At 37.0% G+C, this 12,155-nt stretch overlaps 1 protein-coding gene across 1 annotated transcript in view; it reads right to left on the bottom strand.

The window, feature by feature from the left end:
- Window positions 1-44: 44 nt before the first annotated feature.
- CXADR (CXADR, Ig-like cell adhesion molecule) overlaps window positions 45-12,155 on the bottom strand; it is a 79,113-nt gene continuing 67,002 nt past the window's right edge. Inside the window, exon 8 of the mRNA XM_025379059.1 lies at window positions 45-501. Within this exon, the coding sequence (XP_025234844.1) occupies window positions 460-501 (42 nt within the window). The 3' untranslated portion in view covers window positions 45-459. The remainder of the gene's footprint in view (window positions 502-12,155) is intronic.

Genomic DNA, 12,155 nt, shown 5'->3' on the forward strand with positions numbered 1-12,155 from the left:
AAAAAAAAAAAAAAAAAAGGGAAAAAGAACAGAGGGGTATTTCCCTTCAGTGTATTTAACTAAAGAGCAAAAACATTAAACAGAACGTAAGAATTTTTAAATTTCCTTTGAAAAATCAACTGTTTATTAACCATACTTTTTCTAAAAGACCACATATCAAAATATGCATATCAAAAGTTAAAAATTTGTTAGTGGTGGCTATTGAAAATACAATAAAACATCTTTTAACTATCAGTGTCACTATACATAGGGTTTTTTTAAACCAAGAATTTGGCTTGTACTAATTTTAACATGACGTCTGACTTACACATCTGATGCCATTGCATAAAGTGGATGTGTTCTCACAGCTGTTCTGATCTCTGCCTTGTGCTTTTTTGGAAAAACATTTAAGTCTTTACTAGAGGCCTAAAATAAAGTCAAATAATACAATACTTCAGATTCTTCAGTAGTCCTTCATATTTATACAACTGTAATTCCATCAGTCTTGTAAGGGTACTCGAACTACAAAAAGAAAAAGAGGTACTTCTATAAGAGTTTTGATTTTTCTCCAAAGGTAAATTTTTAAAAACTAAGATCAGCAGTACTTTTTCCATCACCTTCATCTTTAAATTTGCAGTCTTAAATTATTTCTTACCAGAAAAATCACAACTTGCTAATAAATCATTGGATGGCCGTGGCTATTCCACAAATTATTGTTATATTTTAGGAAGATAAATTCTGAAATACAAAACGGCACAAATCATAAAGGTACAGCTCAATAGTATGAACATGTAAAGTCAGTTTTTAAAGTATTTGCAACTTCAGAAAACTCATTTTTAAACCTTAGAGACTTTTCTAGTTTTAATACTGTACTCTTTGTTAAGCCATACACAATTTTAACATCTTAAACCATATCTACTTTTTTCCTGAAATCTAGTGACTGCCTATTCAAATGTGAGAACGTTTATTACTGTCACAAGGGAGATGTGTTTTATCAAGTTAATTTTTTTAACTAAAATTGAAAGGAAAAAAAATTACTTTCAAAGTCATCACACTGCTTCCTTATGGGTCCTTGAGTTTTGTGGTGATAATGACAGATATGTAGGCAATTGGTGTAAAGTTGGAAAGTTTCAAGTATTTTTATCATGAAGTTAGCAGATAGCATTTATTTGTTGCTTTGCTTATAAGCAAATTGGTCCTCATCTGTAGGTTTTTCATCTGTGTATTTAACCATGTATGGAAAATATTCAAAATAAAAATTTAAAAATACAAATTTTAAAATATACATTAGGTATTATAATTAAAGGATATGCATAGGTTATATGCAAATCCGAAGCCATTTTATATAACGCACTTGAGCATCTGAGGATTTTGGTATCCAGGAGGGTCCTGGAACCAATCCTCCAAGGATACTGAGGGATGACTATATAGGCTTCTTGGGAAAAGCACAAGCATAATAGTGTCAAGAAGGAAGTGTTATTTTTGGCACATACCTAGTAACCAGAACATTCCACGTTACTACAAAATCTTCATTAGTTCTGACGATTAAAATGACAGGGCCTCTTGGGGAAATTACTAGTTTTGAATTTGACTGCATACAGGTAGATGTATTACTTGTAGAAGATTGTGCCAATGTTTCGACTACCTATCCTCCACCTTGTTCTGAAACTTAGAGCAAAAGAAAGCTCTCATAAATAGGCTTTTCCAATCTATTCCTAATGAAATAAAACTGTCACTCAGCAACTGGGTCTTAAATTCTAGCAAACATGGGGTACAAAGGTTTGCCAAACCCTTTTTTAGTAATTATGACTAGGCGCTTTGTCTCTCAAGTTTGTCTCCCTTAGACAACTCCAAGGGTGGCTCTTAAAACATGGCTACATAATTTCAGCTTGAAAGCCTTATCAGGCTATTTCAAGCAGGAGTGGTTTGTCACTGAACACTAATTTGTTTAAATTCTCCATTTCATTTTATATTTGTAGGCATAACTGCAAAGCCCTAATTTTTATACGTTAAACTTGGATATTTGAAAAAAAAATTTTTTGGTAAGTTCTATCACATTAATACTAAAAGAAGTGCTTATTTCTGGTTTATTAGTATAATATTTATCTCAAAGTATTTAACTTTATAGTAAACTTCTATGGTTCCAAGCTAAGACATTTATGTTGACTTCTCAGCTAATAGAGGTATGTGTTAATTTCTTATTTTATGATTAGGAAGAGGGAAAAATACAAACACCTACCATGTACAGTTTATTGTGTAAGTAGCCATTCTGTCCATTTTATAGATAATAGTAAATAATTTTTTTAAATTTTTCTTACTACATGGCAACAACTTATTTAATCATCACAGCCTCAGGGGGTAGGTACCATTATCATCCCAGTTTAGATAAGGATTCCAGAGAAGTTAAAAATGCCCAAGATCACAGAAAACTAAGTAATGAAGCTCTGACTTAAAACCCAGCTGGGCTTTTTTTAAGGCCCATGCCATGGTGCCTTGCCACCATATTCATTTTGTTACCTATAAAATCTACCAAATCTTGAAACTTGTAAGAAGGTTCATTATCAGACCAAGATATTTTTTAAAAGGAAACCAATGCAAAGGTAAATGAATGAGAATATAAGACATTGAAGTATCTATTGATTAATCACTAATAAATCTTTGGCCAAGTTTCTTGTTACAAACTACTCAGATATATCTGAAGAGGGAGCTGGCTGATCATCTGACGGTAATTTTTGTTGCTGGAAATAGAAATTAAATTGCAATAAACAGTACAACCCAGTAAACTGAAGACTGAGATGACAAAGCAAACTGTACCAATGACTTGTTAAATGGAAAGATACACATAATGAGTAGTAATTCCCAAGTCTGTCACAGTCTTTAACTTTTTTTCTTACTTAATAATTATTTGGCAGTTTAACAGAGTGTACAACGTTAGTAAACTTTGTGCCAAATTTCTTCATATACTCTGGAATCTGTATTCCAGTGGGTGAAGCAATAACATCGTGAGGCTCTTACGGAAACACAACAATATCCCTGCATTGCATATGGCACTTCATGGCATTGACTCATCATACTGCGAAGCTGTCATATAAGCACTCATGAGCACAAGGGAAGGCTCATGCAATTCCTCTTTAAAATATGTACACTTTATTCATTACAGAAACCATCGCCCACTTCCAAATTTAATAGCATTAGGCCATCTTCTATGTTCCTTTGTTCTTTCACATACTTTTAAGGATAACATGAGGACAAAAGTGGAAGCATGTTTAACCCTTATCAAAAACAAATTGACCATTAAGACTTGTAGCAGGTATATCACTGCAATTAGGGTAGTTTGATGTTTATTCTGTAAAACAATCAGCACAAATAAAGGTACTGAATTGGTTTCTCCTATCATAAAAGAAAGAAATAACTACAAATGTGACTTCCATAAAAGTTAAGAAACATAATACGGGAGATTTTGTGCTTAAATTTCATAGGACTTAAAAATACTAATTATACTTTAGACAGCAATGCCATGGCTAAAAAACTTTTATTTATGTATATACATATAAATGTACAAAATTTATAAAATATAAATCTATAGGGAATATGGGTGAAACATTTCTATCTAGACTAGAGGTTTAATGGATCATTTCTGTGTATAATATTAATGTTAGGACCAATAAATATATGCAAACTAATTAAATACAAATTAAAACATTTCGGCAATCAAAATTAATAATGCCCAATATTGGTGAGTGTGTGGGGGAAGCAGTCTCTTACAGCGTTAGTAGAGGTTTAAAGAGGAGGGCAGTTACACCTTGAAGTATATATCCTTTGATCAAGCAATTGTACTTCTAGAAATTTATCTACAGAAGTACTCAAACAAGAGGACCATTACCTACGTAATAGTGTTCACTGCAAAATTGTTTTGGGTGGCAAAAATAACAAAAGCCCAAGTAGCCACCAATAGATGAACAGTTTAATAAAATCTGAACATCTGTTCAAGGAAATGCTGTGGAAAACACCATGTAGCCATAAAAAAGAGTAGAATGAAGAAAAATGGTATGCCTAGAATGGTGCTAGTATTGTCTGGGGGCAAAAAACAAATTGTTAATGGTAGTGTTCTCAGAGGCAGGGAAAGGGACAAATACAGAGAATATTATTTTTGTACTTTGAACATTTTGATCTTTAAATTTTTATATTAAGCATTATTACTTTGTAACTGGAGGGTAAAAAGACAAACACTTTCTCAAGGGAGTTTAAGACAACTTCATTGGATTTACTTTTAGCAGATGCAAATGCTGACATCAGTGATAATCAAATTGTATGTTTCGTGAACAATCTGTTATATTTCTGAATTAAACAATTGCAGTGTGGCTACAGTTTTATGTTTGTAAGCATCCTGTGTCTACAACGAAATATTCTGAAATAGTAAATACTTATAATGGGGTAGTGATAGTACATAGTTTGCTCCACTGTTCCCATTATATGTAATGTGATAATATTCATGAGAAAAATGTTAAATATAGTACTTTGTGGGAGAAAACTCCATTATTAAGAAAAAGTATTAGGGAGGAGAAGGGTGCAAAAAAGAAAAAAGAAAGAAAATTTATTAAATACCTGGAAATAAACTTTAACAACAACAAAAAGGAGTGAGTCCTATAGAGAAGAAAATTATTAAAATTTGGTGAAAGACAAAAATAAATAGAATATATGATTTTTAAATGGACTTGATCTTATAAAAGCTTTACTTTTCTACAAATTAATAAAGTCAATATAAATCATAATTTTAAAATCCCAGCAAAATTTTATGTAACTAGAAAGCCTGATTTTAAGTTTACATGGAAGAATAAATGTCAAGAATTACCAAGAGTTGTTTTAAATAAAACAATGAGCATAGAGTATTTTTCCTTTTACGTTATTAATATATACTCTGAAGTATAACATAGGAATAAACTAATTCAACCAGTGAAACAGAATGACAGATCCAGAACCAGAAACATTTATAATAAATGCAGAAGTTTGGTGAATGGGGCTTTTCAAATTAAAGATGAAGAATTCACTAATCAAAAATTAATAGATATTTGGCTATCCACTTTTAAAAATTAAATCCCTACTTCAAACCATAAAAATAGATTCTAAATATATTAAAGAAATCATGTAAGTTATGAAACTATAGAAGTACTGAGAGGAGGCTGACTCACACCTGTAATCTGAGCACTTTGAGAGGCCGAGGTAGGAGAATTGCTTGAGGCCCGAAGTTTGAGACCAACTTAGGCAACAAAGCGAGACCCCATCTCTACCAAAAATAAAAATAAATAAAAGAACTGAGAAAATATGGAAGGATATATACAGATATACAAACTTTAGCTTTGGGAAATGTTCCCACAATTGGAAGACAGGCCATTTGGAATGGGGAAAAAGTTTTAAATTTTCATAAAACGTGTACAAGAAAATGTCACTATATGCAAAAAGGGTCTGTATATAATTAAAGTAAATCATTTAGTGGGGTCAAATCAATAAAGAAATACAAATGGCTAAAGACATTAAAAGATGTGATAATGGCACACTAATGATGAGGGAACTATATATTGAGACCATATTTAGACCAGATGGAAAGGAATAAATTGCCTATAAAAATTATTGGCCACAAGAGGGCATCAGATTTCCTTTTCCAACTTCAAAGCTAAAGATTCTATTTGCAAATAATAATCTAGCTTCTACATGAAAAGTGTTAGTGGTTATAGCTTAAATCACTTCTTTTCCTGTGGGTCTACATGTAGAAATTGTCACTGGTAATGGAGAATTTTAATGAATTATGTCATAGTTATTATACAAAACAAACATTTCTTTAATTATTTTTCTGTTAATAAAAGTAGTATTGTTCATTTAAGAAATTGTTCAATTGGCCGGGCGCGGTGGCTCAAGCCTGTAATCCCAGCACTTTGGGAGGCCGAGACGGGTGGATCACGAGGTCAGGAGATCGAGACCATCCTGGCTAACATGGTGAAACCCCGTCTCTACTAAAAAAATACAAAAAACTAGCCGGGCGAGGTGGCGGGTGCCTGTAGTCCCAGCTACTCGGGAGGCTGAGGCAGGAGAATGGCGTGAACCCGGGAGGCGGAGCTTGCAGTGAGCTGAGATCCGGCCACTGCACTCCAGCCCGGGCGACAGAGCCAGACTCCCTCTCAAAAAAAAAAAAAAAAAAAAAAAAAAAGAAATTGTTCAATTAAAGCCGGGCGCGGTGGCTCACGCCTGTAATCCCAGCACTTTGGGAGGCCAAGGTGGGTGGATCACGAGCTCAAAAGATTGAGACTATCCTGGCCAACACGGTGAAACCCCGTCTGTATTAAAAACACAAAAAAATTAGCTGGGTGTAGTGGCACGCGCCTGTAGTCCCAGCTACTCTGGAGGCTGAGTCAGGAGAATCGCTTGAACCTGGGAGGCGGAGGTTGCAGTGAGCCGAGATCGCGCCACTGCACTCCAGCTTGGTGACAGAGCGAGACTCCGTCTAAAAAATAATAATAATTAAACACCCAGAAGCACGAAGGCAGATCATCAGACTCGATAACCACTATTAATATTTTAATGGATGGGGGAGCTTTTACTTTATATACTCCTGTTGTATTATGATATGAAATATATTCATTTTATGGTCACACAATTCGAAAACATGAAATGTCTTCTTACACCATTTTTTCCCCTAAAACATGATTTTTTATAGTTTCACGGTACTCATAGGTATGTGCCGTAATTGATTTAACAACTCTTTGTTACTAGATTTTAAGCTACAAATCTCTTTCAGAAATATCTTTTCAATCATATATCTCAATGCATACCAATGTCAGATGTTGGTCAGGAGTATTCATTTAAAGTTCAGAAATAAACAGACAAGTTAATCTCAGAACTGCCAACTTTATGAATTCACACATAAAAACTACAGACAATACATTTGTCAGAGTCAATTTAGTAAGTAAAGCCATACAATTAAATGGAAAAACAGTCAGTGTGATTTTGTTTTACTAAACTCTATGGAAAAAACAAACATTGTTTTTGCATCTTATAGATCATCCATCAACCACTTCTAAAGAAGTGATGAAATATACTGATTGAAAATGAAAATGTACTTAAAATTTTTGAACTTCGTCTAAGGTGACTGTAACATGAAAATATAAAGTCAGTTTTGCTATTTGAGTTTGTGTTTGTTTGTTTGTTTGTTTGTTTGTTTTTTGAGACGGAGTCTCTCTCTGTCTCCCAGGCTGGAGTGCAGTGGTGCAATCTCGGCTCACTGCAACCTCCGCCTCCTAGGTTTAAGCGATTCTCCTGACTCAGCCTCCAGAGTAGCTGGGACTACAGGTGCCCGCCATCACGCCCAGCTAATTTTTTGTGTTTTTAGTAGAGATGGGGTTTCACTATGTTGGACAGGCTGGTCTTAAACTCCTGACCTGGTGACCCACCCGCCTTGGCCTCCCAAAGTGCTGGGATTACAGGTGTGAGCCATCATGCCCAGCCTAGGGGCAGGACTTTTAAAAACTTCCAGATTCGCAAGACCTTAATAATAGTAAGATGTATAAATACATTAGGAACCATTTGAAAGTTTGCAAGACAGAATAACCAAAGTTGTGAATGCAGGATGACACAATGATGTGTACATTAACCACCCTGGGCTACAATACTCTGTTTCCTCGGAAGATGATCTTCACATCGCTGTTACAGACCAAAATAAATAAAATAAAAAGCCAAAGCTACGTCTTTAATTAAAAATCATCACTTATTGATGGCTTCATACCAGCCAAACGCTGGGCTAGGTGCTTTACATGGACTACCTCATGTATGTTCTTGAGGTCTATACAGTTTGTTCCTCATTTGTTCAGTGGCTGAGCCAGGATAACCTCTAACTCCAGAGTCCAAACTCTTAACCATTACATTTACTTCTTCTAACAGAATCCTTCCATTTATCTTTAATCATGAGTAAGCACAAATCTTTCTCACCTGAGTTGATTGCATACACACACCCACAAAAACAAACAAACAAAAAAACAAACCCAGGAATAAGCATATCCTACCTAAGCAAGCCTCAAAAGCACTAACTTATGGCTATAATGGATCCCTTTCTAACACAGCAACAAAAGGAAGGAAGGAGGGTAAGATCCATTCTGCGTGAGGTACTACACCCGCGAGCAGCCCTGTAGATCCATTATAAGATAATTTTAACAGAGATGGGACCAAATCACGAGGTCTTTCTGGTAAACTGTCCTCAAAGAAAGGGTCCAAAAAGGAATCCCATGTGATCATTAGGCTAGTGCTGAATTTTAAAAATCTCTTTAAGATATTTCTCTCTTCTTCCTCAGCCTTTGAGCGAACTCAGAGAGAGGATTATACATGTGTATCTTAGTTAACACTTGGGTATGTAATCATTAAAATATGTCTGTTCGCTGATACCAGGGGGAGCAGAGTGGATTTTTGAGTGTGTGTGTCATCATGGCCAAATCATCTGATGGCTATTTTGGATGAGATGGTAGTGTATTTCAAGTATTGCTCCGGTACTAAAATGGATGATGTACAAAAGTCATACATGTATGTTGGAGAAAATCTGAAAAACAATTACCGCAAGTTAATCTCTTAAAATTTGGTGTATCTTTCCTATGACTACCATAGACATTTAAAAGTTTTTATTTTAACATAAATAGCCTACGGATATTTCTCTTTTTTTGCAGAACTTTAACTGCTATGTAAATTTCTTCACTTAACGGTACCACAAATCTTTTGCCCGTAACATTACAGGAAGTTTAAATTGAATCTACATATACATACGCTCATAAAGCTCTCCTGGTCTACTACACAGTGCATCTTTTTTTTTTTCTTTTAATTTTTTTTTTGAGACGGAGTCTCGCTCTGTCGCCCAGGCTGGAGTGCAGTGGCCGGATCTCAACTCACTGCAAGCTCCGCTTCCCGGGTCCACGCCATTCTCCTGCCTCAGCCTCCCGAGTAGCTGGGACTACAGGCGCCCGCTACCTCGCCCAGCTAGTTTTTTGTATTTTTTTGGTAGAGACGGGGTTTCACCGTGTTAGCCAGGCTGGTCTCGATCTCCTGACCTCGTGATCCGCCCGTCTCCCAAAGTGCTGGGATTACAGGCTTGAGCCACCGCGCCTGGCCTTACACAGCGCATCTTTACCGCGTCCCAAACATAGCAGATAGTATCTTTTAGTTGACAAGGCAGAGATACGTTTCCTGTCATGTAATTGTTTAATTTTACTTTGTGTTCTCTTGTTTCTGTGAACACATAAAATGTCCCCTCCTTGTCAGATTAAAAGACTGGTGAACATTAGAGGACTGTGATTTTCCAACAGGTTGTAAATTGCAGTCACTGATATTTTTTCTATCATGTTCTCTCCTCCGAGAATAGCAAGGTCATCCTCCTGTTCCCCCAAAATTCTCTCATTGTTGACAGTTCTGGGACTGTGTGAGAAGAAAAATGTCTTACTTAGCAACATTAAAAGAGCACAGTGCCAGCAGCCAACACTGAACTTGGGATAGTGTGTGACAGCTGACGTAAGATATAACCTAGACACATCTTTGCAAATGCAAGATAACTCATTTTCTTCATTAGTTTGTGCTGAATCCATGAAACTGCTCTTGGCAAAAATTCCGGCAACATGAAGAAACCAAAGACAAATCAAGGAGACACACTGTTTTGAGGATACATGCGGCAATGGCTTGATACGAACATAGCCAGAGCTGCTACAATTATTGTCATCAACAAAGATTACTGAGCGTTTATGTGTTGAACAGTTAGATGTAAAGATGTTTCTGCCTTTCAGAAGTCTGACATCTGCTTAGAGATAGGAGATAAACACATGAAGACAGGTAACCCTGAGCTCCCAATGAGGGTACAATTTCAAGGAGGGAGAGATAAGTCAGGTTGAACCAGAATGGTTTGGAAATGGCTTCCCTGTGGGACTTAGAAAGGATTAAGGTTACATAGTCATAAAAGGGCAAATATAAACAGTCAAAGATAACTTGAGGGGAAAAGCTGTGGGTCAAATCACAAAGAACTAATTTTATTAATATGTAAAAGCTCCTCCAGCGGGGTGCGGTGGCTCACGCCTGTAATTACACCCAGCATTTCGGGAGGCCGAGACGGGTGGATCACCTGAGGTCAGGAGTTCGAGACCAGCCTGGCCTACATGGTGAAACCTTGTCTCTACTAAAAATACAAAAATTGGCTGGGCGTGTTCGGCTAGACCAGGAATCAGGAGACCTAGATTCCATTCCTAGCTATGTGGCCTTAGGAAATGGTGGCAGGTGCCTGTAATCCCAGCCACTCGGGAGGCTGAGACAGGAGAATCGCTTGAACCCGGCAGGGCAGAGGTTGCAGTGAGCAGAGATTGTGCCACTGCATTCCAGCCTGGGCAACAAAGAGTGAAGCGCCGCCCAAAAAAAAAAAAAAAAAAAAAAAAACTCCTCCAAATTAGCAGAATACTAGTACCAAAGGAAAAATGGCAAAGGATATCAATGGAATTCTCAAATATATATATATATATTTGTTCATTTATTTACTTATTTTTGAGACAGAGTCTAGCTAGCCTTGTCACCCAGGCTGGAGTGCAGTGGTGTCAGAGCTCACTGCAGCCTCAATCTTCTGGGCTCAAGTGATCCTCCCACCTCAGCCTCCTGAGCAGCTGGGACTACAGGCACATGCCACCACATCCAGCTAATTTTTTATGTTTTGTAGAGATGTTGGTCTCAACTATGTTGCCCTGGCTGGTCTTGAACTCCTGGCCTTAAGTGATCCTCCCACCTCAGCCTCCCAAAGGGCTGAGATTACCAGTGTGAGCCACTGTGTCTGGTCCTACAAATGGTTTTTAAACAAAGAAAAAGATGCTCAATTGAGCAAATTGAAAGAGGGGTAGACTTTTAAACTATGTGATATTTTTCTCCTAAGGTCAGGAGAGATCAACAAGTTGGATAAGAGTCTGATGAAGATTTTCAGGGGATAAACACTCTCATGTATTGAAAGCATAAGCTGCTATAACACTTAGGATGCTGTTTTAATACTAGCTATCAAAATACTCTTTACTCAGTTGCTCCTCTTTTAGAAATTTATTTTCAAGATATCTCTATACATACACAAAATAATATATATACATATATATTGATTGTAATTTTACTCGTTATACCAAAAGGATGGGATTAATTTAAATGACCATCAATTGGCAACTGATTACATACATTATGGTGTATCACTTTGATGTAATACTATACAGTTTTGGGAGGAAAAAAGCTTGCTTTGTACCGAAGATAGTAGATACAAAGGGAAATACAGAATGACCTGAGAGCAGCTGTTAAATTAAAAACAAGTTTGTGGCCATGCAAGGTGGTTCATGCCTGTAATCCCGGCTCTTTGGGAGGCTAAGGCAGGAGGATCACTTGAGCCCAAGAGTTTGAGACCAGCCTGGACAACATAGTGAGACCTCCTCACTACAAAAGAATTGGCCAGCTGTACTGGTGCCTGCCCATAGTTACAGTTACGTGGGAGGATGAGGTGGGAGGATTGCTTGAGCCCTGGAGGTTGAGGCTGCAGTGAGCCATGATCACACCTCTGCAGTCCAGCCGGGGTGAGAGAGCAAGACTCTGTCTTGAAAAACAAACATTGTATACAATGTTTTAAACTTTATTTAAATATTTAAATGTTTAAACTTTATTTAAAACAAAATACGTGTACATGCCAGTATAAGGATAGAGTAAGTATAATAGTGGAGGGTCAGATGTTAAAGTCTAAAGCTACTAAACCTATGGTTTAGACTTTATTTATATCTTTATTTATGTATTTTTGGTTTTGAGACAAGGTCTCACTCTGTCACCCAGGCCAGAGTTCAGTGGTGCGAGTACAACTCACTGCCACCTTGACCTCCTCAGGCTCAGATGATCCTCCTACCTCAGCCTCCCAAGTATCTGGCACCCGCCACTACGCCCAGCTAATTTTTGTATTTTTACTAGAGACAGGTGTGGCCTTGTTGGCCAGGCTGGTCTCAAACTCCTGGGCTTAAGTGGTCTGCCTGCCTCGGCCTCTCAAAGTGCTGGGATTACAGGCGTGAGCCAACACTCCTGGCCGGACTTTAATCTTTAAATTCAAGTTGTCGAGGAAAGCTTTTGAGCAAGACAGTGAACATAAGTGTTTTAGGAAAGTT

The sequence above is a fragment of the Theropithecus gelada genome, chromosome 3, assembly GCF_003255815.1.
Source record: "Theropithecus gelada isolate Dixy chromosome 3, Tgel_1.0, whole genome shotgun sequence".
NCBI lineage: Eukaryota > Metazoa > Chordata > Mammalia > Primates > Cercopithecidae > Theropithecus > Theropithecus gelada.